This window comes from Phoxinus phoxinus (assembly GCF_949152265.1).
Source record: "Phoxinus phoxinus genome assembly, chromosome: 15".
Taxonomy (NCBI): Eukaryota; Metazoa; Chordata; class Actinopteri; order Cypriniformes; family Leuciscidae; genus Phoxinus; species Phoxinus phoxinus.
In genome coordinates, this window is record NC_136890.1 from 26,510,698 (window position 1) to 26,537,801 (window position 27,104).

Genomic DNA, 27,104 nt, shown 5'->3' on the forward strand with positions numbered 1-27,104 from the left:
TGTTGTCATTATCATGTAACATACCAGCGTTGTAACGCATTGCTTTTAAAAGTAACTTTCCGCAACAGTGGTCACGATTTATTTCAACCTTTTACCTCCAGTGCAATTTTATAGTGAATGGACTGCCTTAATCTGCCTAATCTTCTTCTTTGTTTTCTTTTTTTTTCACAAAAAAGTAAAGGCATATATTTTCACAACTATATGAGGTTAAGTAATAATGACAGCATTTTTTATTTCGAGTGAAATATGCCTTTAAAGCGGCCTAATGCGGTCAAGTTTACAGGCTTTAAACCCCCTTGTTGTTGGTGTTCTAAGTCGGCAATATGATTGGGTGACGAATAACCACTAATAACTTCCTTACTAAAGAAGAAACCCCCTTATTGGTCCACACAGCACGGGAGGCGGGACTTAAAGTGACTGCCTGAAAGGCAACATTGCCTGAGTCGCCATTGAGAGCGAGCGCATATTTGATATTGTAGAAATTATCCGTTGTAGGCTAAGCAGTGTTTACGGTTGGGACGAGGAGAAAAGGACAACACTACATAACACGGTTTTAGGGCATATATACGTATTTGACAGGGTTAAACTGTGTGTGTTTATAAAAGCATCGTTTCATATCCGTGTATAACACTTTTTGCCAGTGTTCTTTGTGTGTCGACAATGGTTTGTTTTTCTCCGTCAGGATCTCTAATGGTGATCGGATCATTTTAAATAAATGATAGACGTTTAGTTATTCTGTTTAAAAGGACAGAAGTCTGGTTGGAGTGATTAAGGGCGGACAGGAAGAGATAGGCAGGATTTCAACATTTAGATAACAAGGAGTTTGGAAAGGAGATGGGGAATTGTCTGAAATCTCCCACTTCGGATGATATCTCCTTGCTCCACGAATCACAGTCAGACAGGGCCAGTTTCGGTGACGCCAACGATCCGGATCAGGAACCGCCACCTCCATATCAGGTAAGCTTATGAAAAACCTTTTAGAATAAACAAAGAAACTTTCCTTTCGACTAGCACCTTTCTCATGCACGCTCCTGCTTTTTAATATTAACATTCACATTGCTATATTGATCATGTGAAATATCAATGCACTCTATATAATGATGTATGCTATCTATGTAACACAAGGCTGCAGCAGGAGCTCCATCTGTTTAATTTCGCTCTAGACAGTGTGCTTCTGTGCTATACTAAATCCTCTTTGTTCGACATAAACTTGGCCTACAATTCACGTCAGACCGTCCGAACAGATGGACAGCCTGTCATTTCATCTTTACTGCTGCCTCCGTGGCGAGTTGATTCACCAGCACCAGCTTTATTGCGACAAAGTAACAATTCCGATTGTGACGCGCTTTGTTTGCAATTGTGACGTCATTGCGATGTTGTTCTCCCGGGTAGTGTTCCTCAGCCCATTTGTGTCCTTTTTTTAGTGCCCCACACTAAATTGTATAAAAAATAAAAAAAATCATCTATTAGCAGTTTTATATGTATTTTCATTTAAATCTTGCCACATACCCTTGTTGTACACACACACACACACACCCCTGGTTTGGGATCTCTGCACTAGGGCATCCTAGCTGGTGTCTCTGCAAACTTCCATAGGGGCCGCAAGATGGCTTAAAATATTTCAAATAAGACAATGAGTCATCCTTTCAACATTGTCCTGCATGGAGAGTCAAAAGGGTTGAGAACCATTGCTTTTGGGGATTTTCCACATTGCAATCAGTTAAGTTCAAGTCATGAGATCATGCTGTTTAAAATGATGTCATGTTTCATATTACTTTGTTTAAATGGAGCACATTCATCACATGTCAACACGTTTTAACTTCTATGGGAACTGGGTTTGACTGGATGTCTTTGTGTTGGGCGATGCAAGCCATATTGAAACGAATAGGCTAATCGTGTAAACACTGCCATAGGCAAACATTTTATGTACTGTCACTATGTTTTTTAAGAAGCAACATGGTTATAATGTTTGTGCATTAAGCTGAGAGGATGTCTGAGCTCTGTTGTATTTTAGTCATGTTTGCTGCTGTGATGGCTGTTACATCCTCTTTGTTGTGTAATGTGTATTGATCTTATCTGCTTTACAAAAAGATACCAACAAACTGTGCTTCGCCATTAGCAAATCGCCATCGACCCATCAGGTTCCAAAACATAATCAGATATGCATTCCTCAACTACTGTGATATAACTGTTATAAATCCTCTTATGCAAAACCTTCCTCCAGAAGTTTAGAACTTCCTCTCCAATCTTGGTTTCAATTTTGGCTGGATTATCTTGTTGATGATTGGCACGGAGTGGAAGCAACCAGCCAATGAAAGCAGAAGGTGGGACGTTTTGTGCTGTGCTCCTTGCACTTATCAGCTGTACTAACAGCGTTCTGCCACTTCCCCATCCGCATAGTCGTCTAGAAACAGCCTGAATGTTCTGATGGGCCAGGGGATTGAGAACCACAGTTTATAAAGTAGCTTATACATGCAGGTTTATAAAACATTTCTAGGTAGTGTTGCATGTATAAAGATTGCAGAAGAGAGTTATCAGACCTGTTTTGTGACCGTATCCATTTGCGATATTACACCCTTAAAATGAACGTCCTTATTGGCACCTGGTTTCTTGAAGAACCTTTAACATCCATAAAACCTTTCCACTGCACAAACGGTTCTTTATAGTGAAAAATGTTCTTCAGATTATTAAAATGTTCTTCACACTAAGAAAAAAATGGTTCTTTTAAAACTCCATAATATTTTTTCAATGGCATAACTGTCAAACCCCCTTTTGACACTTTCATTTTTTAAGAGTGTTAACTTCTAGTAATTATCTTTTCCAGTGGCTGCTGCTTTATCTTTTACGATAATTATTTATTTGCACTCCATATAATGAACTCCTATGTTATATGGGAATAAATAGCATCTATTTTTTTCATACATCATCATCTCCAGGGTTGAAATGCAAACATGAAATGCATGTAAATGTGCCACTAATATCTTTCTTGTGTTACTGGGCTGTGTCTTTCAAGAAGACGCACCTTTCTGCTGAACACCAGCAAAAACCATGCTCGGCTTTCTGTTCTGTGAAGTTATTGAGTCTCTTGGGTGCAAGATCAGACAAGGGTGTGAAAAAAAGAGCAAAAGAAGACAGCGCTGTGCTGAATTCACCCAGCGTTTGTTAACGCCACTGCTGCTCGGTGCAATATTCCGATGGCACGCTTCGCCCTATTGTCGGAATGCTGGACAGACAGGAGGTCTGTTTGCACGGCCCCCTTGAGAACCCAAATCATTCCCAATCTCAGCACATTTTTGCGTCGCCTGCCAAGAATGCTTGACGTTTTTTCCCCCAGAGTCTCAGGCAGGGAGCTAGAATGGGCTGCCTATGCTCTCAAGTATGTACAGAATCTGTTCTGCTTATTTTTGTAAAGTTATAAAGGGTTCTTTAGTGTGCAGCAGTAAATAGTTGTAAATGCCGTTTTAATGGCCTCATTCATAAGCCTTCAAAAACTTGCGAGAACACTTTGAATACTTTGACGTTACTACTTTCAGAACACAAACACAATGAAGCCATCCAAGTCGTGATCGGCTAGATAGATAGTTCACCCAAAAATGTAAATTTTGTCATAATTTATTCACCCTCGTGTCCAAACCTGTATGAATTTCTTTATTCAGATATAATATTTTAACTAGTTTTGTCCATACAATGAAAGGCATTATTACATGGCTTGGTTGAATTCTAATGTAGAATGCGGTCTGTTATTTCTTGATAACAGACCGCTGCTAAGTATAACACACCGTTGCCATGAAAAACAGAGCGTTGCCATGGACACGGTGCTCTTTAACGGAAGCAATACAATCGTTTTAAAATCAATAATCTCCTTTTTAAATCAATATTTTGTGTCAAATTATTGATTTATTTGGTAGGTATCCATGTAATAAGCGGAATAATGTATAGCGAGGCGGGTCCGCTTCGCGATCAGCCCGTCGGGATTATATTCGCTATAATAACCGCCTTGCTATACATTATCCCTTACTTAGCCTATAGGGTCTGAAATAACATTGGACCCTATTAACTTTAATTGTATGGACAAAAAACACTTGAGACATATTTCAAAATAACTGGTCTGGTCCACAGAAGAAAGTAAGTCATAAAATGGTAATGGCATGAGGGTGAATAAATAATGACAGAACTTTCATTTTATGGTGAACTTTAAGGTTTCTCTCATAATATGCCACATTAACTGTGTGCAGAAAAGGAGAACTATGTGTTTGAAGTCAGAAAATGAAGCGGGAATGTTAGCAGAGGGCTTAAAAAGTTCTTTTTTAAGCTGGTCTAACAGGTCAGATTTTCACTCTAAATCTTTTCACAACCTGTAAGATTAGCTTTGCAATTTGAATGAAAAGTTGAATTGGAAAGAGTAAATGCATTTCATTTGATAAAATAGGCTCATGGAAATTTTAAATATAACAATATAAATTCCCGTTTTCTATCTTAATATATTTATTAAATTTGAAAATTTCCTGTGAGGGCTAACCTGTGTCACATGCTCCTTCTAATAATAAACATTTCTTATTATTATCAATGTTGAAAATGGCTGTGCTGCTTAATATTTTTGGTAATTTGAGAGAGAACAGCATTTGTTTGAAATATAATGATTTGTAACATTATAAATTGTCTTTACTCTCACTTTTGATTTCAATTGCTCTTGATCGGTTAAGTATATTTATTTCGATTTTCCGTTAAACCTTTCCATTTAGGTTTTCTGTAGCGGTTGATATCTTATCAAAGCTCTCATGGTTCCTGGCTTTCTTTAGCTGCTGTGTTAAGAAGCATTAGCACAATTGTGTAAGGAGCTCAGTAGAGTTAGCCTAGTTTCACACCCTGTGTCTCAGACAGAGACTAAACAGATGAGAACGGCTCTATTTCAGAATAACCGCTCTGGTCTGAACAGTAAATACAGTTTAAAAAGTAAAGCTAACCTGTTAGTGTTTCGGTGCTGTGTGGTGCATCTGATTGAAACGGTGAACCTGAGCGATGAAGAGACATATGAGGTCTTCCTGGTAGTTTGGAAAGCAGTGGACAGCATTTGCTGACTCATGCGTGTGGGGCTGGACGTGGTGAGATAAGCACGTCTGTGAGAGAGAAAGACTGTGCAGGAGCCAACAATGGAGGTTTCCTTTATCCTAAAAAGTGTTGTGGTTTCTACACTGCTCACTCATCAATTGATTCTCTGTTTATCGTGCTGTAGCTCGACATGGCTCACGTCACCTAGCCTGACAGCTCATCTTAAGTGGACATACTCAATCCTAAATCCTTACCCTCACTTTACCCGTCTCACTTTCTCCCTCACTAACACTTTCTGTTTTTTTTTTAAGCTATGGACACTTTTGGCCTGGTAGACTTTCAGAAAATACTTCATAAACATTTCCACCACGTCTAAAATGATGCATTGTTTAATAGCATAATGTGTAAATGATTTATGATGCTGGAAATGACACTTTTTTTTTTTTTTTTTGGAATAAAATGGCAGACTATTTTGTCTTGCAAAGTCTAATTTTGTAGCTAGCTAGCATTATATGCATCCTAAATACGATGAAATGTTTTTGCACTTTTTGCAGGATTACAGCTTGATTGACACATAATACAAATATTCTGTTCATTATTGGTATTTACAAAGTTTTTTTATTTTTTATATCACACTCTCTGCACTGATGCTTTTGTCTCCTGAGTAACTAGTTACACTATCTTTTGAAAGAATGAGCCACAATTGTTGGACAATGTGTAAATTTTGTGACAATGTGACAATGTGTAAAAATTATACACAGTCATAATGTGTGTAACAAAAGTGAATTTTTAAAATCATCTAACACTTTTATATGATGGGTTTTCATTTAGTACATAATTTCATGCTGTTAGAGACCTCATGTGAGAATAGACAGAATTACTGAACTAAAGCGGGACAGAAGGAGAGCTTTAGCATGGTTGACGCTCATTTCTAAAAAAAGAAGTATTTGATGAAAGGTGTTGATTTTCAATGTGGGGAAACCCATGCAGTGTACACAATGAACCATTCATATGGGATAAACGTCTGCAAAGTGTGAAGAAACGGGCCTGCAGCTTTTTAAGTGTCAGAGACTAAACATTTAACCATTTAGGGACCTGAATCTGTGTAACTTAACACATAGCACACTTTAAAGAAATGCAAAACATCCATTTTATGACAATCTTGTGAATTACAAATAGAAAACAACACTTTACTTAGGACTCACCAGAAACGTATTTAGCTAGTGTACTGCATAAACAAGTAGCCTAGTTGTAATGTTTTCCCTGTAACCAAATTCCCCTCAGTCTGGCACTGCTGAAATTGTGTCTGAGTACCAGTGTATCCAAACAGTGTGTGGTCTGAATGTAATTTTTGTGTCACACTGCTTAAGAAGCGATGTATGTGTGTATATACAGTGTACACTAACACACACACAAAGTTTGTTTTGCTATACTTGTGAGGACTTTCCATAGGCATAATGGTTTTTATACTGTACAAACTGTATATTCTATCCCCTTACACTGCCCCTATCCCTAAAGCTACCCATCACAGGAGACATTCTGCATTTTTACATTTTTAATAAAACATTTTTTTTATGTTTTCTAAGCTATTTGAATTGAGGACTCGTGAAATGTTCTCATAAACCACGTTTAAGTTGTAATACCAGTGTAATACACAAATTTGTGTCCTCATCATAAATCACATAAACAAGAACACACACACACACATACACACAGAGAGAAATGTATATATATATATATATATGTATTTGTGTATATACCTGTACATGTAAGTGTGGTGATTGTGTTCTTGTTTGGTAATGGAGACCTGATTTTGTGCTGAGCTGGTACAGACCCTTTCTGCTCTGCTGACTTGTAGCACTCAAACAGCTGTTTGTTTAACCTTCCTGTGCTCAGATAAGCGTCCACCTCCTCAGCCCACTCACTGCTAAGAAAAGGACAAACGGTGTGTGAGACAGAAAAAGAAAGAGTTGATTGCCCCGGAGTGCAAAGCAGGTGCTGGAAATTTCTGTTCCCGTAACACATTTGGTATGTTAACATGCAAAAAAAAGTTTGATTTCAGCCCGATTTAAAGTTTGAATGCTGTACACAACAGTCCGTCTTGTGTGAAGTTGTACTATCCATCAATCGATTTATCCTTTGTTAGTTATGTAATGTATTTAAAGATATATGCCCCTTTACAGCTCCAGTATTATCTTGGTAGCTTATGTGTAGCTTGGGAAGCTAATGTTAAATGTAGTAGTGTTGGAGATGCTAAAGTTGGTGGTTGTGTGTCTGGTTGAGTCATGCTAGCTTGTAGCCTTATTTTGGGCTGATCGAGTGATATTTATGCACTGTAATATGAAGCACAGTAATATTTCTTCACTTCTATGTTTGTTGTGAAAGCACTGTATCAGCCATTCAGTTTAATTTCTAAAGAAAAGTCAGTACTCTGTAGATGACAATGTTATCAGGAATAATGGTTAATTTACTGGTTTACGCTTTTGTTTTGTTGTCTCTTGGGATCTAGAGGCAATGGAAGCATGCAATGCAGTGAAGGTTTGGGTTGTTTTGTCTAGTCCAGTGAGTCCAGGGAAGGAGTGGTGCTTTTTAGGCTTTATTGGAACAGACTTGGAGAAAGAGAGCAGAAAATGGACCGCTGGATGTCTGTTCCAGTAATGAGGGAGGGCCGGATACTCCACGACATGCTTTGTTTAGCACCAAAGCCTACCAGACCAAACAGAATTCCCCGCTCGACAGCTCTCGTTTATTTTTCCCTTCATCTCTTTGTCTCAGTCTGTCTGTTTCTTTGAACCAATCAAATCATTCTCTTGCAATGGATTGCCTGATTATTGTTCGCGTTGTTCTCAAACAAGCAATTTAACAGCGACGTGTCTATAGTTCTGTGCACTTGAAGACTGAAATATGACGCGTCCAAATCAACATTTTCATAACTGCCCACTACAATACATCTTACAGGTAAATGTTTAGTGTAGAATTGTCCCTCACTGCTTATGATTCCCTTAATCTTATGCGTTAGTTTGTGATGATTTTCTTTTTCTTGTTAATGTTGTTTTATTGATATAATAACTTTTACACAACAAAGCCTTTTCCACAAATCTGATGTTTTGTCATCATTTGATTTAATTATCTTGCAAAGCAATGTGTGTATATATATATATATATATATATATATATATATATATATATATATATATATATATATATATATATATATATTGCTCCCATATATATCAAATATATATGTGTATATATATATATATACCAGTATATAATATTCGTAATATTCAGTTCATCTTTGTTTAAACATCCCTAACAGAGCAACATATTATATTATATATTTTATACCAATTATTTAAGATTTCAAATAACATGCATTTATAATGTGCAGTCATTGACTAACTTGGCAGCGACTATAGAGTTTCAGAGACTGCCAGAGAAGACGACACTGTCGTTGTCAGAACGATCATGTTTCTGTTCTGCTTCCAGCTAAACGCACACACACACACACACACACACACACCTTTATTTGCTGGATCACAGAATGTTGATTGCGATGTTGATCGCTACATTATGAGTAAGTGTATGTGCCTCACAAACATTCCTTCTATTTGATTGGGTCTAGCCGGTGTACAAAGAAGTTTGTATTTCGAGTTGGCAGTGTAACCTGTCTGATGTGTCCGTCATGTGATTGTAGGACTCGATATGGCCACCGTGTGACCTAATTGTCAAGAGAGCGCTGAACCTGATCTCAAAGCTCACCTTTAATCCGATCTGAAGTCAGAATTGCTCTACGCCATGGTTGCTTTTCCCAGCAGCACCTCCCAGTCCTCAGGCCTGGTTTCTACAGAATCTGTCTCACTCCTGCTTATGGGCATTACCGGTACTCCCCTGTGTGGAAACATGTCCTACTTTTGATTAATCACTGTCGTGGTGCGTATATGCATGTGGTTTGGAGCTTTATAATGTAAGGAAGTAATATCTGCCAAGTATTACATGTAGAGCAATATCTACATATTAGGCTGTGTGTGGCTGTTCTGAGCCAAAGCAGTACTGATGGTTTTTGTTGATCCCAAGACTGCAAGCTCACTGAGTGTGAAACCTCCTGTCCAATAACCATCGACACCACCATTCACAAATCAACACTCATTTACGAGGCTAATTTATTGTAGGGTTTTAAAGGGAGACGTGATCTGAACTCCAGGGTAAAATCGTTGACACCTGAAACAATATATTAATGTCCCCCCTTTTGGGCCTAGTGGTTATGTTATATTGCTGGAATGGAGATTAGGGAAATACAGTTGTGCTCACAAGTTCATGCCTCTCTTTTTTCCACTAGTTTACATACCCCTTATGTCATTTTTTAAAAAGATATTTAACAACATTTTAAAAAACAAGAGAAAATCTTTTTGGTATTTTTACAAGTTATTTTACATTTTGATTTTTGGATGTTATATTATTGTGTGTGTGTGTGTGTGGCGTGCGTGCGTGCGTGCGTGCAATTTTCATCAGGATGGTGCCAAAAGATTACAATTTTTTTAGTAAATAGAAAAAGTGTATGGTAAAGGGTATTTAAACTTATGAAGTGTCACATTAAAAAAAGTTTTAAAAGTTTTGTTTTAGTATTATTTTAAAAATAAAAGTTTTTCTCTTTTAAAATAAATAATCTTATGTTTTTTATAGCCTTTAGTTAACAATCTGCAACAAACAACACTGTAACATCAACTTGTTCTACTCTTTAGTTGCAGTTTTCAGCAGAGTGTCTAGCACACAGAGCTTAAACATACTCCGTCTCCCAAAACAGCTTTGAGTAGTGAATGCTGAGCAGGCACCTGTCTCAATGGGAGCTATTGTTCACATCCCTCTCTTCATAAGTACCCTTTGGACTCAATATGGTCCCATTTGGGCCTCTCGCATCAAAATGGTGCAGAAAGAGAGAGATCGCCCCCTAGTGGAGCTTTGCTTGCATGTGCCTCAAATATCAAGATGCTTACTCATAACTGTATTTAACATTGTATTGCTGTTTAGTCAGTTCTGGACAAGTCATATATGCATAATTTTAAAAGTGGTTAAAGGTCTCAAACCCTATGAAACAGTGATTCATAACATTTCACTATTGTATATGTTCTTATAATATATGTGTGTGTTTTCAGGAGCAGATCCATGTGCCGGTGTACCACCCCACTCCCAGCCAGGCCCGTCTGGCGACCCAACTGACTGAAGAGGAGCAGGTGCGGATCGCTCAAAGGATCGGTCTCATCCAGCATCTTCCTAAAGGTGTCTATGATCCAGGCAGTGACGGCACCGAGAAGAAGATTCGAGAGTGAGTGATGACATTGTGTGTCTGTCTGTTTGCTTCTTAGTTATATTAAAGGTACTGAAAGCACCATTTATTTCAGTCGAGCTCAAAACCCTGAACGCACGTTTACAGTGAGGGGAAAGGAATCCAGTTAAGCTGAAATCTGCTATGATTAGGACTACATGTTAAATCGGAGATTATTTAAACGTTGAGCGGTTTTATTCCTACATTTATAATGCATTTTGACAATTTTGATATTTCATTCTCTTTTGCATGATTTCTGAAGACTGCTCGGAGTAAGAGCAACAGCATGGGTCTTCCTTATCAGTAAATGATGGAGACGTTTTAACTGCCGGCTGGGACTTTTAACACAACTATTGATTTGCAGAGTTTATATGGTGGGATTTAATTCTCATTAAAGTTCAACGAGTATAAAATATCAAAAATACAAGCAAACACAGGGATAAAGTTGTTTAAATATGTTTTCCTATCCCAGTTTATTATTCCGAAACCTCTAAATTAGCCGTTCATAATCTAAAGCCTTCCAAATGTGTAAACACTGTCTCTGTCACTGTATCAAACATCGCTCTGTATGAACGCCCCAACTAAGCTGACAGAAACTTCAGCTTAACCAATAGTGCAAGTTTAAGATGGCACTGTTGTCTGACCAAGAGCAGAAAGGGAAATTGTTCACTGTTCAGTTAAACCAGTAAAAGCAGTCAGTCATTATTTTACAATGAAACCGCAATAACAATGAATGCACATTGTTTTGAAAGGGAAGGGGAAGGCTATTTTTCGGCATTAATCATTTTAATCTTTTGACAGCTAATGTTCTTGTGCTGAACTAAATTGGCAATTCCTTTTAAATATATACCATTAAAACATTTTAAAAAGACATTAATACTTCTATTCAGCAAGGATGGAATGAGTTGTTCAAAAGTGGCAGTAAAGACATTTATAATGTGACCAAAAAAAACATTTGAAACAAATGCTTCTATTCATCAAAGAATCCTGAAAAAAATATTTCCACAAAAATATAAAGCGACACAACTGATTTCAACATTAATAAGAAATGTTTCCTGATCAGCAAATCCGCATATTATAATGATTTCTGAAGGATCATGTGACAGTAATTATGCTAAAATTTCAGCTTTGCCATCACAAGAATAAAATAATATTAAAAAATGTATTCAAATAGAAAAGTTACTTTAAATTGTAATAATATTTCAGAATAGTATGTTTTTTTTACTGTATTTTTGATCAAACAAATGTAGTCTTGGCGAGCATAAGAAACTTATTTTCAAACTTCTGAACTGTAGTGTATATACGTGTAATGCTTTAATTTAAATTAAACCAAACAACCTGAAGATGGCTTACAAAAAACAAACAAATTTTTTTTTTATATATATATAGCAGTTTAGTCAATACCTTTCTTTCCCATTCAAATTCCACTTCAACATCCAGCAAGGTGTGACCAACTTTTAAACTGTATGTTACGCCCAGCCTGTGGAAAAGCTGTGCCCTTTGTAGTCCAGCGTATCGCGGTGTGTGTTAACACGTTCTCTCTCTCTGCGCAGGTGTGTGATCTGCATGATGGACTTTGTGTACGGTGACCCCATTCGGTTCCTCCCCTGCATGCACATCTACCACCTGGACTGCATAGACGACTGGCTGATGAGGTCCTTCACGTGCCCCTCCTGTATGGAGCCTGTAGATGCTGCCTTGCTCTCGTCCTATGAGACTAACTGACTACTGCCTGCACTGATCCCCGCCCTGCGCACACAGCCCTCGGTCCTGTCCTCACACAGCCCCTTTTGCATAAAGAGACAACCGTTCCACTCGACTGGGGCGTGGAATGGCGTGCCTGTGGCATCATGGGAAAAAAAGGAGGACCTGCTAGGCCACAGTGATAATTAAACCCCTCCTGCATTGTCCTGCTGGACAGGGAAATTTGCAGGAGCCCTTTTGCACCCTGACGACTTTATCATGCGATTTCCTTTTGTCTCTTGTTGACGACACCCAGACAAGCCGGTCACGCACCATTCCACTGTAGCAACATTTACACTGGAAGGAGACGAACCTTCGAGGAACGTACTGGAGGACACCTCTTCAACGTTCAATCTCTATTTATTTCTTTCTTTCTCAGTGTCTGTTTCCATAAAGGGCTTGTTTGATTTCTGCAGAAGCTGCAGTGGAGCAAAACAAATAGCATTGCACACACATGCAAAGTAAAAAAAGTTTCCTCATGATTTTTGCACTTTTGACTCAAAGAATTAAGCCCAACGTACACGCATATGCACGCAGGAATCATCGCATACAACTTTTATTTAACCACATGCTATAGCTTTTGAGTTTGTATGTTTGTTTACTTGTTTTAAACTACTCTATGAACACTTCAGCTGCCCAGTTTGTGTTGAGAAATTATAATTTCTCTGGATTGGTTGTGAGCACCAAATCTGGATGGATTTGGGGGAGCAATTAATGAATAAATTAATAATAATAATACAATATTATATATATATATAACCTCCATTATTTAAAATGTCAAAATAGTGGCTGATCTCACATGTTGGTCAAGCTGTAATGTTATGTTGCTTTTTGCTTTGTGAATCATGTTTTTTTTTTGTTTTTGTTTTACATAGTTTTAAAATCATCATTACTGTTATTGTAGTAACAACTGAAAAATTGTATTTACAGACAAAAAAACACTGAAGTCATCAAAAGTCTGAAGGTGGCTGTGAGGTCAGCCTCATAGTGATTAATGCAATATAGAACATATGACTCACAAAAGTACACATATGAGTGTGCGAAACTGCTCGATAACGAGAATTTCACCTTCATTGCTGATGCACTTGTGTTTTGTTAACTTTATTGTACATAGTGCAATGATATACATTTTAGTGACTTTTATTTGAATTCTCAGTACCAGATACTTTAAAAGAAGTCTTTATGACATCATGAGGGACTCATAAGCCTAAAAAAAAGAAACATTTGAATCTCTTATAGATTCAGCTAAGCAAATAGCGAGTGTTTTTCCCTTTTGTTTTTTTTTGTGGGAAAAACTTCTTTCCCATAGACTTCAAATACTTGGCATTAATTTGCGGTTTTTGTGGAATACTAGACAACGGGCAGTGGATGATCACACCCAAAGCCGGGATGTGCATGAATAGCTGTTTGATGTTTATTCGAAATGAAAGATGGTTTGTGTTTGGTGAAATTACGCCCAGCCCTCTTGCTCTGTCTATGACTATAAAAAAAAGCACAAGAGCATAGAAATCAAGTCTCTATTTTTCTTAACTCTCAAGTTTTATATAAAGACAAAGTAATTGTTAGAAATGAGAACTGGTAGTGGGTAATGTACCCATTAAATCTGTCCCCTTAATCAATCAAAACAGAAAAAGTTCTGGTGGTTAGTGGCTGCTATTGAAGTGAAGATATTTTTTTGTTCTCGTGTTTGAACTCATGCCTTGTGTGGAGTGACTGTAAGTGTGTAGTTAATGAAGGTGGAGGAGGATATATTCTTCATAGAAAAATCCATTGACCTGTTTTTGCACAGTACTTTTAGTTTTAGTTTTTGTCTTCTCTTTTTTTCCGGTCTCTCCACACAACGTGGAGCTCCATTGCCTTAGACCAGACTAGCAGGAGGCTTTTGGCTGGACGTCCTGGGCTGACGGGGGGGCTCTACACCAGCATCGGGAGGACGGAGTGATGATGATGATGATGATTGAGCATTTGGACGTAATAAACAGCGTTCACAGACACTTTTTGCTCCTGAGAGACATGTCATCAATGCAATGCCATACATGAAACTGATTCTCCATGATGTGCTGGGAGCACATGGACATTATCTGTGATCTGTTTGTATGTGAAACGTGTGAGTAAGGCTGTGAGAGTCTCCCGTTTGTCTGTCTGTGAATATATATTTATATATATATATATATATATATATATATATATATATATATATATATATATATATATATATATATATATACATAAACATGTATATATAAAATTATGCATCTTCTATGTACTACAGGCAAATAATAAATAGAATTTATGCTATGAAATGGTCTGCTTGTGTTTATTATTGTATTTGAATATAAATTTTCATAAAAAATGTCATTGACATTATATAATGCTTAACTGATCATTAAGTGGCATGTATACATATAGTTAGAATGTTGTGAAACCACACACATACACACACATACCGGTATATATTTCTGTAGCTTACTCATAAAATGTCGTCTGATCTTAATTTAGGTTACAGTTATAGACAAATAATCTGACTAAGCTAATAGCCTAACACACGAGCAATTGTACTTTTTACATATTTATAATTGTTAATATTGTTTTTCTGTAATTGTGACTTAAATTAGCCTAATTATATGAGTTTTCCAAAGGCTCACACCCGTATTCTTGCCACTGTAGCCTATATTCATTATTATTATTAGTATTATTGAAAGTTATTATAAATCGATACCCGTCTTTAAATGATTAACTCGTTGTTATTTGTAAAATGACGTCACTTTGTAATTAAATTATACTGAAATTCTGCTCATAAAAACGGGTAAAAAACAAGACAATCTGCAGGAGCATTTGTGCGTCAAAAGAGGGCGCTATAACTTTCATGTCGAAGCACATGAACTGCTGAGTCACTTTTGTTATATGCTATCATAGATATATATGTGTGCTATACCCAGCCATTTCAACTTAGATTTAAAACTCGATTTTTTTTATTAAGGGTTGGCCATACCTAGAAAAAAAAAACGTGAAAAATGTAATGTAGGCTATGTTATCCTGTAAATATACATTAAGTAGGCCTACAGTACCATTAACCAGTTAGTGATGGATGTCTTTGTAAAGTAAATTTAGTAGGCTATGAGAGGATTTTTTTGTAATAATACACATTTGCCAAGATATTTTTTTTTTTGACTGCAAACCATATTAGGGCATATAGGGAACACGGGCCTGTTGTCACACTTTTTTACTCCAGCGAATATGTCCAAGTGAAGTTTTATTTTCAGTTTCTGTATTGGCTCATACCTTAAAATCTTGGCTGCAAAAACAAAACAAAACAAAACAAATACTTAACACGTGCGTTCATCCTTATTGCCAAGGAAAAAAGACACTTCATTAAACATGTTAGCTCACACTAGGCCTAGGCCTACTCTATGTGGTTTGGTGATCCTGCTTTGTATTGCCGTTGATTTGAGAAGAATATCTTATTTAAATGTTAAATATTACATTTAAATCTAAATATTAAACAAATATATTTGATTAAAATATCAATATACCTGGAAATATTTTCAAAAAGCATTTTAATTACTGACTAACACAATGTACTCAATTTACAACTGTGGCAACCTGGCCTGACCTGACTTGACAGTCCCTGTGAAAATTCCTCTTCTATGGATAGGCTATTTACATATATGTAAATATGTACATATTTGTTTAATATCTGCTACTCAGATATATAGTTTGCATAGAGGCTCTGCAACCTGCAAGTGACATAAAAACTTAGGTGCACTTTTAATAAAAAACGGTTCAGGTGTAACGATTCCTGATCAGCTTTAAAAAGGCGTTTTTCCAAAATACTGTAAGTTACCGGGAGCAAAGCAGACTATCTATCTATCTATCTATCTATCTATCTATCTATCTATCTATCTATCTATCTATCTATCTATCTATCTATCTATCTATCTATCTATCTATCTATCTATCTATCTATCTATCTATCAGTAACTGCAACCACAAATTAATTTTTCATGAAAATGGATAGCAAAATGCACAGTGAATTAATTTTTCATGAAAGGGGAAGGCAAAATGCACAGTCGTGAGAGGTACTTCCCAAAGTCTTATAAACGTGTATCTGTGGCCAATGCCTCACCACGACAGGGCTTTTGGACATATTGTATCACCCCTTCTGTGCAAAGAGGGTTTTCAAGTGGCTCTCCACCTGGCAGCTGCTCACAAGCTCTTGTAACACTCATAAATTACATAGCAAATTTGTTATATTGCCCACAAAATCAGTGATTCTTTGGCTGTAAAGCAAAGGGTGTTTTATTCAGTACTCTGCATTAACTCTCAAACATCAAGAAAGACAGCCTGGACGCTTTTTTATGTTATTATTATTATTATTTGCATTTATTGAATTCAAAAACTGTTTTTAAAAAAGCCCTGCGGTTGAAAAGCAATTACCCCATGCACATACATAAACTATTACATTATATTAATATAAAACATGACATAAATACATATATGCAAAAAAATAAATAATGCATTTTGGATCAATAGAATGACAAACAAGGGTTGGTGTAAGTTGAAAGATTTTGTCATTCGGTGACCTCATTGGGACAGAACAAAATATTGCAGTTGAGCAATTAAACAGACACTGCAAAAAAAATCAGACGCCGGCCGGGGTAAACAGTTTGTGAAATGCAGATGAAAGGTCTGCCACACGATGCTCCCTCATGTCTCCATTCTGTTCAAATGGAACTGACCTCATAGCAGGGCGACTTAAATAACAACAATGAAAAATAAAAATAAGTAAATCAAAAATTGTGACCCATTCTGGGCTTAAAATATTATAGGCCTATATGAAGAATAAAGGATCTGTTTACACAGAAATTCATGCAATCAGAATGAACCCTAATGCAATTCATTTTTTGTTGTATTGTATTAAAATACTTAAAGTAAAATATTCCTCTCTTAAAATATTCTCCAGTATAGAGAAATTATATTTTACATTGATCACTCTTACATTAACCCATAGACCACTGTAACTGCATATAACTGTTAACTATCAGCTCCATCAAAGGTCAAAGCCCTCTATACACACACTTTCAAGAGAAATTACAGTTTTGATGTTCTCATCAGGTATTCTACAATCTATAAACAATATATCAAATGTATCACGCATGTGTAGAGAACAGATGGGCACAATATCTGTCTCAACATGACTGAGAATGCAAGGGTCAACATTTTCTTGCTTTCAGTAGCCTACTGACATGTGTCAAAATCTTCAGTAAAATCTTATAATCTTGCTATACATTCCAACATGTTACATATTGATTCTAAGTTATTGTTTTGATTAACTCACACATAGTTCTCCCAATAAACATAAAGTTTTCTTTTTAAATGGTTAACCTTACCATGAGTGCTAAACTGACCATATACATGCCCAAACATGTCTAGAGGTTTTGCACATTATAAGAAGTTATTTTATTTACCTATTTCATCGTTGACAGTCGTTATAAACCCATGTTGAGAGCTGAATAATTATCATAAATGTATTTGATTCGATTTGAAGAATAAAGCATCGTGCGTTTCTAAGATTTTACGCAGCCGCGCAACCAGGAAGAAGATCACTGCATGGCATCTCCATTATCATGAAAACTGCGTTTAGAAGCGCCAAACACCCTATAAGCTTCGTCTTCTCTTGCAGAGTGCGTTTGGAGAGAATCGTGAGCGTTTTTACACCGAAAGCGCCTAAATTTGAAAATCTTGGCACCGCGCATCGGACTGTTTCCTCCCACCGATCTAACGGATTTCTGCTGCTGCACGACCATGAAAACATTCACAGAGAGTCACCATTTTACCATTCACTGTCTATCCTTTAATATTGTGCGAACATAACAGTCCATGTATCCACGACACTCACGAACCCTAAAAATAAAAGCGCATTGCTTATCCAAGATAATATGGCACATGTATAATTCGTGCTACGTGTCCTCGGTCCTGTTTGTAGTCTGGTTTTGAAATGAATGTCTGCCACACACCACACGTCAAAATATTTGTTTTAGATTAGTATACTGCGAGAGAAAGCACAGAAATAATGTGCCCGCATGACGCATATTTAGGTTTCACTGCATGCGTTTTTGTTGCTGTTGGTTCGATATATATGGGTCAATAACAAAGGATGTCCGAGATTGTGGAAATAATATTTTAATAATCTACTACTTTAAAACACATGAATCAAATTTTTAGATATATAATCTGTATTCATGTTGGTTTCATACATTTTGAAAAACAAAAAAAAACACCACACCTTTTTCTATAAAAATGGATTCAATGACTCTAAAAAGGTCACCATCTACTAAAATACAGTCTTTGCACCTTTAATAGATGTTAGTATATACACACATATTAATGTACAACCCCCCCAAATATCATAAATGATCGAGTCTAGAGAATTTAGGATTAGGCCTACTTAGTTTGACCTGAATAAAACGTGTCTTGTCATGAAAAGGTCAAAATGTCTGAAGAATATCTTCCTGCTTGTTATTTATGCCACAGTGATGTTCAAATATTAATATTTTAAAGCAAAATTACTTCGTTGTTAATTTTTAAAGAAATAAAATTAGCAGATTATGCCAAATTTACTCCAACATCCACCCCCCACCCCCGCTTATAGTCTTTTTTAAAACAATCTCCGGACAGTTACACTGCCAGTTATTATTACTTTTTAAAAACCCTACAAAGAAACCCTATACATAAAAATATTTAAATGACTTTTATTTTACAAATTAAAAACATATGTATTATAATCCGGAGCGTAACAATATTCAAATGAATTATAGAGCCATGGAAATTGTTATGGTTATAATCGTTTAGTTTCGACTTTTCACTTCAACGAAAGCTAAATCTGATAATTGTCATCTGTCAGGCTTTCTGTTTACAGAGGGAACGGCAGACAACTGGTGTTCTGCTAAAAATATGTAACTCTGCCATTGCAAACGTCACAGCGTTTTTATTTAGCCTGCTTTAAACATTCGACAACACCAAACAACAGTTTCAAATATTCCATGTTTTAATACAGTCTCATAAATGTTTTCTAGGCCTACCCGTATTTCACTGACACGAGGCCATAAACACAACGTCATGAAAGCATACTGAAACCGTTTAACAGGTGTCTTTGGTTATTTTGCAAGGTTTTAATATTTTATATGCGACAAAAGACAATCTTTCACAGTTAAAAATGCATTAATTATGCTACAAGCAAAAGTGCAAATGTAATGACATAAAACTAAACACAACAAAAATCAGAGCAGTCAGGGGTTGTTAAGTGGATTTTGAGCATTATAGTGCAATTACTTCAATACAAGGAGATTGATTTCTTTGAGCACATCAATTAATCTAGATTATAATTTTCTTTTGTTATAAAACAGGACATATAGGACAGGTATGAGCTTGAAAGTTATAGTGAAAGAAATTATCTACAAATCTAAAATGGAGACTATATGACCTGAAACATATCTCATTGAAAAAACACAACCATTTATCCAGTTGAAATTGTGGGCCATGTGAATTACATGCAATGTCAAATGTTAGTTGTTCTTCACAAAACGTCAAGCCCCTGAGCCCAATATTTTACATCGCAATAAGAGGTAGTTTCACTGAATTTCACGCAATGCAACATCGTTCATTCAGCATTTATCTGCTACCTCTGTTACACAACACAACACAACACACAGGCCCATAATCATAATCTCTAGCTGGACTGTCAGGGCGCAATGTTCTCTAACCACTCCACAGTTTGATATTTTTTGTGCAATGACGCCAGGTCAAGAGGCGTTTGGCCTTTTGCGTTCCGCAGAAACGGCTGCGTGTTGCAGTAAGATACGAGATACTGCACGACATCCAGGCATCCTTCTTGCGCCGCCAGATGCAGAGGCAGGTTGCCCTTGTTGTCAAGAAGATTGACATCAGCACCATTCTGCACGAGCACCTGTAGAGTGTCCAGATACCCGTCTCGCGCGGCGTCGTGACTGACGGTAAGTCCTAGGATGGGGTCGCGCGCGTTTGGGTCTGCGCCTGCTCGAAGCAGCGTCTCTGCTATGCGCGGGCAGCCAAGTTTCATCACCTGAGAGAGCAACCCAAAGAGATCACGTGTTAAGGTGCTAAGAATATTCTTACAATAATTAATTAATGACATAGATCATGTTTTTAGCATTATGAGTGGATTATTGAAGGTTTCAATCAAGATTATAAGGAAAAAATGTATAGCTATGAATGGATGAGGGAATAATGAATTTTTTTAGGTCAAATTGCCAACATCTTTTAGTTACGGACGTGTGTGTGTGTGCTATGTATGTATAGCATATATATGATAGTTCAAAGAATGTAGGCTACCTATTATTTCTCGGAAGAGATGTCATTTTTGCTGTCATGCAAATGGAAAGAAATCGAAGAGAGGAATTGCTGCAAGAATAACCACTACTTCAGAACGATATAAATTTTTTTTTAAAGCGAACAGAAATTTAAACACATAACGACCTCCTAAATTGTGACTCTCTGGTGATAACATAGGCCTATATGAAGTGATGTCATTCCCAGGAAAAAAATCTACATATCCTACTACGAATTATGTTTATGGAAATTTCACGAGATCACCAGTGCATGCATTATACGAATATTTTCATATGGGTGATGCTCCATCTCAAACGATTTTAAACCGCTCATTCTTGGATAATTATAATGCATGCATTTACTTGTTTATTTAACCTCACGTTAATTAAGAGACCACGTGGAATGTTTATAGTCTTTTATAAATTAATTTGTCACATCACAGACACATTTTAAAGGTGATAACACGATAAATAGAATGTATGGTGACCAGTCACAGCACTTAAAATATAGGCTACACTTTTTCTTATTCATTCATATAAATTTTAACACGAAATCGTAATGTTGATCAAACTAAATTTCACGAATATTTTATGTATCAGCTACACCTATAAATATATGCCACATATGCATTTAGGCAGACATTGGCATACATAGCAGCACTGTGGGGATTACCCAGAGTTTAGATTATCACTCATTCCGTAGCTGAGAGAATATATTGTGTGAATATGTGACACAAGCACATGAGTAATATCAACATATTTCATGCTGACCGAAATTAAACAGATATTGTGCTTGGTGAAAGTCCAGATGGCCTTCTCATTAGTAGAATATTTGATTTATAACTGAAATAACAATTTAAAAAGTAGAAACAGCCTCTCGAGGCTTATTGGATGTTCAATATATGATTTTAATTGTATTAATTCTAGAGTTTTATCTTACCCCATAAAAGTAAAAAATAAACATAAGCATCTACAATCACTTCTGGCCTTATAGCCAATAAAATTAAACTTTGTTGTTACACATACGTTGTAAAAACAATTACAATAACTGAAACAATTACAATAACATCTGAATCTGTAAAAGGCTGCCAAAAACTATAACGTATTATTTCCTTTAGCTCGTGATCTGACTATAGTGTAATAAAACAGTTTTCAGTTACACAAAATACATGCTTTATATATCAGATAACGAGTGACAATCATTTGTTGACATAATAAAATATAGATTTGCAACAGGTGCCTAAGGGCTACTGTTTTATATGTTTTGCAAGCTTTAAAAAAAGAAAACCACAGGCTTAGTTAGAAGTCAACCAGGCCACTGCTCATGGTGACTGCAAGGAAAATTTGTTTTCGTGAGGCTGATGTATGAATTATAAACAAAAACACCGTTTTTCTTTAGATATGAAAGTTGTTCGTGGAGATGAGCGTCTAACCTGCAATGGTGTCCTGCCGAACTTGTTCCTCTCATTAACGTTCATGTTGCTTTGCAGTATCTGCTCAATTTTCATCAGATTTCCTTGCGCAGCTGCAGTGCTCAGTCCATCTATAGCTGTGTCCTCGGCCATTATATACTGACAAAGGAGGCAAAATATCTCTGATGCTTGCTTTTTAAAAAATGTACGCTGGTTTATATGGAAAAAGTACTACAAAGCTGTAGTAAATAGTCCGATCATCCAGCCCCCTAAAAAAATATCCGTTGGAGACGCGCCAAGGTCCACCCACATTAATATCGTCCTACCGAAGCCATCGGAACCAACGGAGAAAACAGGGATGCCATGCCATTTCTTATCAAATATATGGACATTCAAGCAATATATGAAAAAAACAAACAGAGCAAAACAAACATCATCTTTAAATGATCAATGCGAGAGAATCCTTTCCGTGTCCATGAATGACATGAAGCTCTGCCGTGGTCTCGGTCCAGATATGATCTCGCATTCAAACAGATCTGTAGTAGTCACATGAAAAATGCTCGCGTCTGAGAGCCAAACTTCCCTTTCATGAGTCCTCTGATATTAACTATATGCAGGTGCATTGGGCTGGGGAACTGGAATGCGTTCATGGCATTGGCAGATGTTGTCATTTCAAGCCTTCAAACGACCGCTGAAAACAGATAAATAGAGGGAGAAGACTGTTATTCGCGAGGATTTTTTTTAATATTTCGTATCCAGTGAGTTCGCAAGGATGTGTTGCAAGTTTAATGCAAGCTTCCCGCCCATTTTGAACATGAAACGTCAAAAGCAAATCTTCTTTGATGTGCACATCAAAGCACGCTGGCATGAGGGCTATCAAAACTGGTTAACTGACACTAGTCGCCTATATCGAGTTGACACGCGTAGAAATAATCTTGAATAGGTTTTCAGGCTGCGAGGAAGCATTTCAAACGGCAGCCGTGAATATCGAATGTTCTGTCGTGGTGATTCCTCGCGCACGGAGCTGCAGTTACACTGTGACGATTCAGCCGAGGATGGACGACGTCATAATGGATCATTTAAATTAAAACATTGTATCCAATACCTGCAGGATGGTTACGTCGCGGGCATCGAGTAATCCTCTCCAAATGGCTCATAAGCGGCTCATAAGCTGGTTGCAAGACAGCTGACTTTGTCAGTGAGACTGCCGCTGTTGTTTGACATCACTTTTTGAAATAAAGAAGGGCCGATTACTTCCGCCCACTTTTCTAACAGACGCTGAGTGAGGCGGGACTCAACGGTAATGCAGCTGGGGAGAGGCTGTGAGAGATGCACTTTCTGCTAAATTCTCACCGCGTTTGCCATGTTAACCATTCATCTTTGAGCTTTAAAGGCTTTTTTAGTGTTGGTATTCCCACTGTAAGAGTTCTCTGTCTATAAATGTGCGTTTGAAGTGAAACTCAGGAGGAAAGACTGTAAAACACTGCAATGTTTATATTCAGTCATGTGAACTGCCTAGATGCTACCCTCCAGCGCACCATAAGTATCATTTTCTGAAAACGGCCAGTTAATATTTGACCATCCTATCGTTTTGTTTATTCATTGGAATGAATAGCAACATGTAGCTGTTTACATACACACTAATAGGCTATACTGACACATATTACATCTCTGCTTAAAAACATGCTTATTAAACTGGGCAATGCTGTTTCCGATGTTATAGAGGGTTTCTAAGCACTTTTTAGTGGGCTAGGCTGTGAGACCAGCTAAAACCAGCAAACACATTTAAGTTTGCCTATATTTAGGCTATTTATTGTTTGTATGGTTTTACTGTTTTTCTAATCTGGCCAAGATAGTGCTCAGCTTATTGAAAAGCTTATATTTTAACCTGGCCCACTGAAATTCGCCCTAAACCTCTTTAAACCAGCCTAGTGGCTGGCATAGCTGCTAAGACCAGGTTTAAGATTTCCCCACCCAGCAACGACACCAAGGAAACATGTGCGTTTAGCCAGAGTACCTGTAAAAAAATCAGCCCTTCTAAACGATCATAAGTTAGTAACGTTTGATTAGTCACGGTTGGCATTGTAATATGTTTACAAAATAAAAAACTCGTTTTGGGGGTTTACACTGAGGTAGAACAGTGGAAAAAATGCTGCAGATAATAGGGAACTGACTACAGAGCCTATACACATGTTTTGATAAACTATTTTAATGATTTTTTTTGTTGTAAAATGTCACAAGGTAGTCAAGCAAGTCACTTATAAGAAAGTCCATTCAAATTCAGCCGCGGCCCTGCTGCTTTAAAAATACGCAGCCCTTTTTCAACCGTGTGAGTTGCGCGACAGTTCACAGCACTTCTTTACGGCAGCCGTATGATGTTTTCGTTGCTTTGAACGCCGATCCACAACAGCAAAGTGACGATAACAGAAAAACTGAAAGCCGCCAAACACTGACAACAAGGCCCAGAAGAGCAGCATTTATACACAATTACTTGCTGCACACTGATAAGCCGTGTCCTGAACTGCTCTTTTGAAATCGGAGGTTGATATTTTTGGGGTTTTTACATGAGTCGTTAGCCTCTCACTGCAATGGCCTCCGACAGCAACATGGACAGAGAAATGATCCTGGCCGACTTTCAGGTGGGTTTACTCGCATATGGTCTTATAATCTGTAATTTTATAAGGTCTGAATGTGTAGTTCAGATCCGTTCTTTTGCCTGCTGACTGCTATACGGGTAACGGCTATTGAAGACAGTCCTTTTTGTTGACATGTATCGAGATGATGAGCTGTCAGTGGCTTTGTTTGAATTATTCAGCAAAAACGAAGTCTGGCAAGCACATGATCGGGCAAAGTAAGAATAAAAAGCTGAAAATACATCATTTTGTTACCATCTACCTATCTGGAACTAGGAAACATTACAGGACTGACAACTGAAGCCTGATCTGAATTTTCATGACCCTGTAATGGCCAGAAGCTGTCAGATGACTGCACGGTTTTCTCTGTTTGTACACTGCCATCAGCTGTCACAATCCTGTTTTTCAGTTTGTTTGCTTTGAGATTTTGTGAGTCAGTACACAAGTATTGACAATATGTGTTTTAATTTAAAAAAATCTTTATTTCATTGGAACAGAAAGAGATCTAAAATATGTAGCCTAACTAAACAAATATCTTGAGGTGGCAGTCACCAAAATCCAAGGTTGCTTATACATACTAATAAACATCTCTCATATAATATAATAGCATTTCCTGTCTGTTAGATTGAGGAAAGCTTTGCCATTACCTACTAGGTGAAGTTAAACATCACATATCAAAAATGTGTACGCTACTGTTCAAAAGTTTTGGGTCAGTAGTTTTGTTTTTGAAAAATAAATTATTACTTTTATACAGCAAGGATGCATTAAATTGATCAACAGTGACAGTAAAGACATTTATAATATTTCAAAAGATCTCTATTTCAAATAAATGACGTTCTTTTGAACTTTTTCAAAGAATCATGAAAAAATTGTCACTGTTTTCTCAAAGTTTTAAGCAGCACAACTGTTTTCAACATCGATAATAATAAGAAACGTTTCTTTAGCACCAAATCAGCATTTTAGAATGATTTCTGAAGGATCATGTGACACTGAAGACTTGAGTACGGTAATTTGCATCACAGGAATAAATTACATTTTTAATATTACAATAGAAAGTGTAATATAGGCCTAGTCCGCAAAGACTTCTTTGAAAGCATTTACAAATTTGACAACCCCCAAACTTTTGAACAGTAGTGTATATGTGTCAACATTCTCAGAAATGTATTTTGGACCAGTTATGTTGGTAATATACGGTTATCCGGACCACACGATGGCCTACCCCTAACCCCACCCCTAAACCTACTCGTCACTGGGGTTAAGACCCATCACACGATGGCCTACCCCTAACCCCGCCCCTAAACCTACCCGTCACTTGGGTTAAGACCAATCAGGGATGACTATACGGACTATACGGGACTAAAAGGCACACACGTGTGGTCCAGATAACCGTACAGTTCCGTTATGTTATTTAATTCTTTCAAAACAAAAAGAAGAACTTTTGGTTTCTGGTATTTTTAATAAGCAAGTCCATTTGTTTCAGGCATGTACAGGAATCGACAACATTGCTGAGGCGATCACACTTCTAGAACTGAACAACTGGGACTTGGTGGTAAGATGCAATTTGTTAAATCTGTAAGACTGACACACCTAGATTTGTTTTAAACCACAAACCATTTTAACAAGTGTGTGTATCTTATGCCTCCTGCTTATTGTTTGTATGTGGATTGTGGTGATGCAACAGAGACAAAGCTACTGTGTTTTAGTGCAAACTCTGGTACCATTGTTCACAGAACATTCTGGCACAGTTCTGTAGATGTAGTAGCTGCATTCCCATATACTAGTTACATTGATTTTTAAAGAGGAAAATTTAGTCATCAATGAAACAGTCTGACATGTTAGTATTCATATTTTTGCATGTGTGCTCAGCTATAATGAAACACAGTGAACAATTGGGCTATAATCAGGGGTGTCATGCATTTTGAGGGGCACCAGTGACCGTTCTGACAATTCTTCTAAAGACGGAGTCATGATAGTCTAGTGGTGCAAATTTATAGTATGCATGGGGGCCGGGTTCAAAACACGATATAATATAATTTTTAATGAACCATACAAAATTGCAGCTGAACTGCCAGTGATTGCCCTGCCTTTTATGTATAGAAAACATGTTACATTTTTAAATAACACTGTTTGTGTTTAATGGAAAAACCCAACCCCAAATAAAAACAACTATTATTGTTTTTAATAAAACGTTACTTACATTTTTTTATGTAATAAATTAATGTTCAGACCCAGTTATATACTGATCAATCAACATTCCAGAATATTACAATTATTATTAGACCTGTCCTATAGTGTGACATGCTATAGCCACTATGCTATATCTTAAATTAATTGGAAACATTGTTTTTCTAATTCGTGTCTATTTATTATACACTACCGTTAAAAAAATTGTGAGAAGAACGTTTAAAAAAATTTTTTTTGAAAGAAGTCTCTAATGCTCACAAAGGCTGCATTTATTTCAAAATCACAGTAAAAAAACCCAGTAATATTGTGAAATATATTACAATTAACAACAGCTTGGCTCATGGTTCTGTGGTCACAGGTTTGGTAAATACTTGGTACTGCACTATTATGAGTG

The 27,104-nt window shown here is 36.9% G+C and overlaps 3 protein-coding genes across 5 annotated transcripts in view; 2 read left to right on the plus strand and 1 right to left on the minus strand.

Annotated features, from left to right (window-relative positions):
- The first annotated feature begins 314 nt into the window (after nt 1–314).
- On the plus strand, nt 315–14,298 carry rnf11b (ring finger protein 11b). Its single transcript, XM_079638614.1, has 3 exons — nt 315–957; nt 10,203–10,372; nt 11,926–14,298. Exons 1-3 carry the CDS (start codon nt 835–837, stop codon nt 12,095–12,097), a joined length of 465 nt encoding a protein of 154 aa, XP_079494740.1. The 5' UTR covers nt 315–834; the 3' UTR covers nt 12,098–14,298.
- A 4,560-nt stretch (nt 14,299–18,858) lies between these two features.
- Nucleotides 18,859–23,130, minus strand: cdkn2c (cyclin-dependent kinase inhibitor 2C (p18, inhibits CDK4)). Of its 2 annotated transcripts, XM_079636691.1 has the most exons (3): nt 22,999–23,130; nt 21,915–22,584; nt 18,859–20,216 (listed from the first exon to the last, which is right to left on the minus strand). In XM_079636691.1, the coding sequence occupies exons 2-3, from the start codon at nt 22,044–22,046 to the stop codon at nt 19,857–19,859; spliced, it is 492 nt and encodes a 163-aa protein (XP_079492817.1). In that variant the 5' UTR covers nt 22,047–22,584; nt 22,999–23,130; the 3' UTR covers nt 18,859–19,856. The 2 variants fall into 2 exon arrangements, with proteins under 2 accessions (XP_079492817.1, XP_079492816.1); XM_079636690.1 differs by having other exon boundaries at nt 21,915–23,130.
- A 1,111-nt stretch (nt 23,131–24,241) lies between these two features.
- faf1 (Fas (TNFRSF6) associated factor 1) overlaps nt 24,242–27,104 on the plus strand; it is a 70,640-nt gene continuing 67,777 nt past the window's right edge. For both annotated transcript variants that reach the window (XM_079636692.1, XM_079636693.1), the window contains exons 1-2: nt 24,242–24,532; nt 26,007–26,075. In XM_079636692.1, coding sequence (XP_079492818.1) covers nt 24,482–24,532; nt 26,007–26,075 — 120 coding nt within the window. In that variant the 5' untranslated portion in view covers nt 24,242–24,481. The remainder of the gene's footprint in view (nt 24,533–26,006; nt 26,076–27,104) is intronic.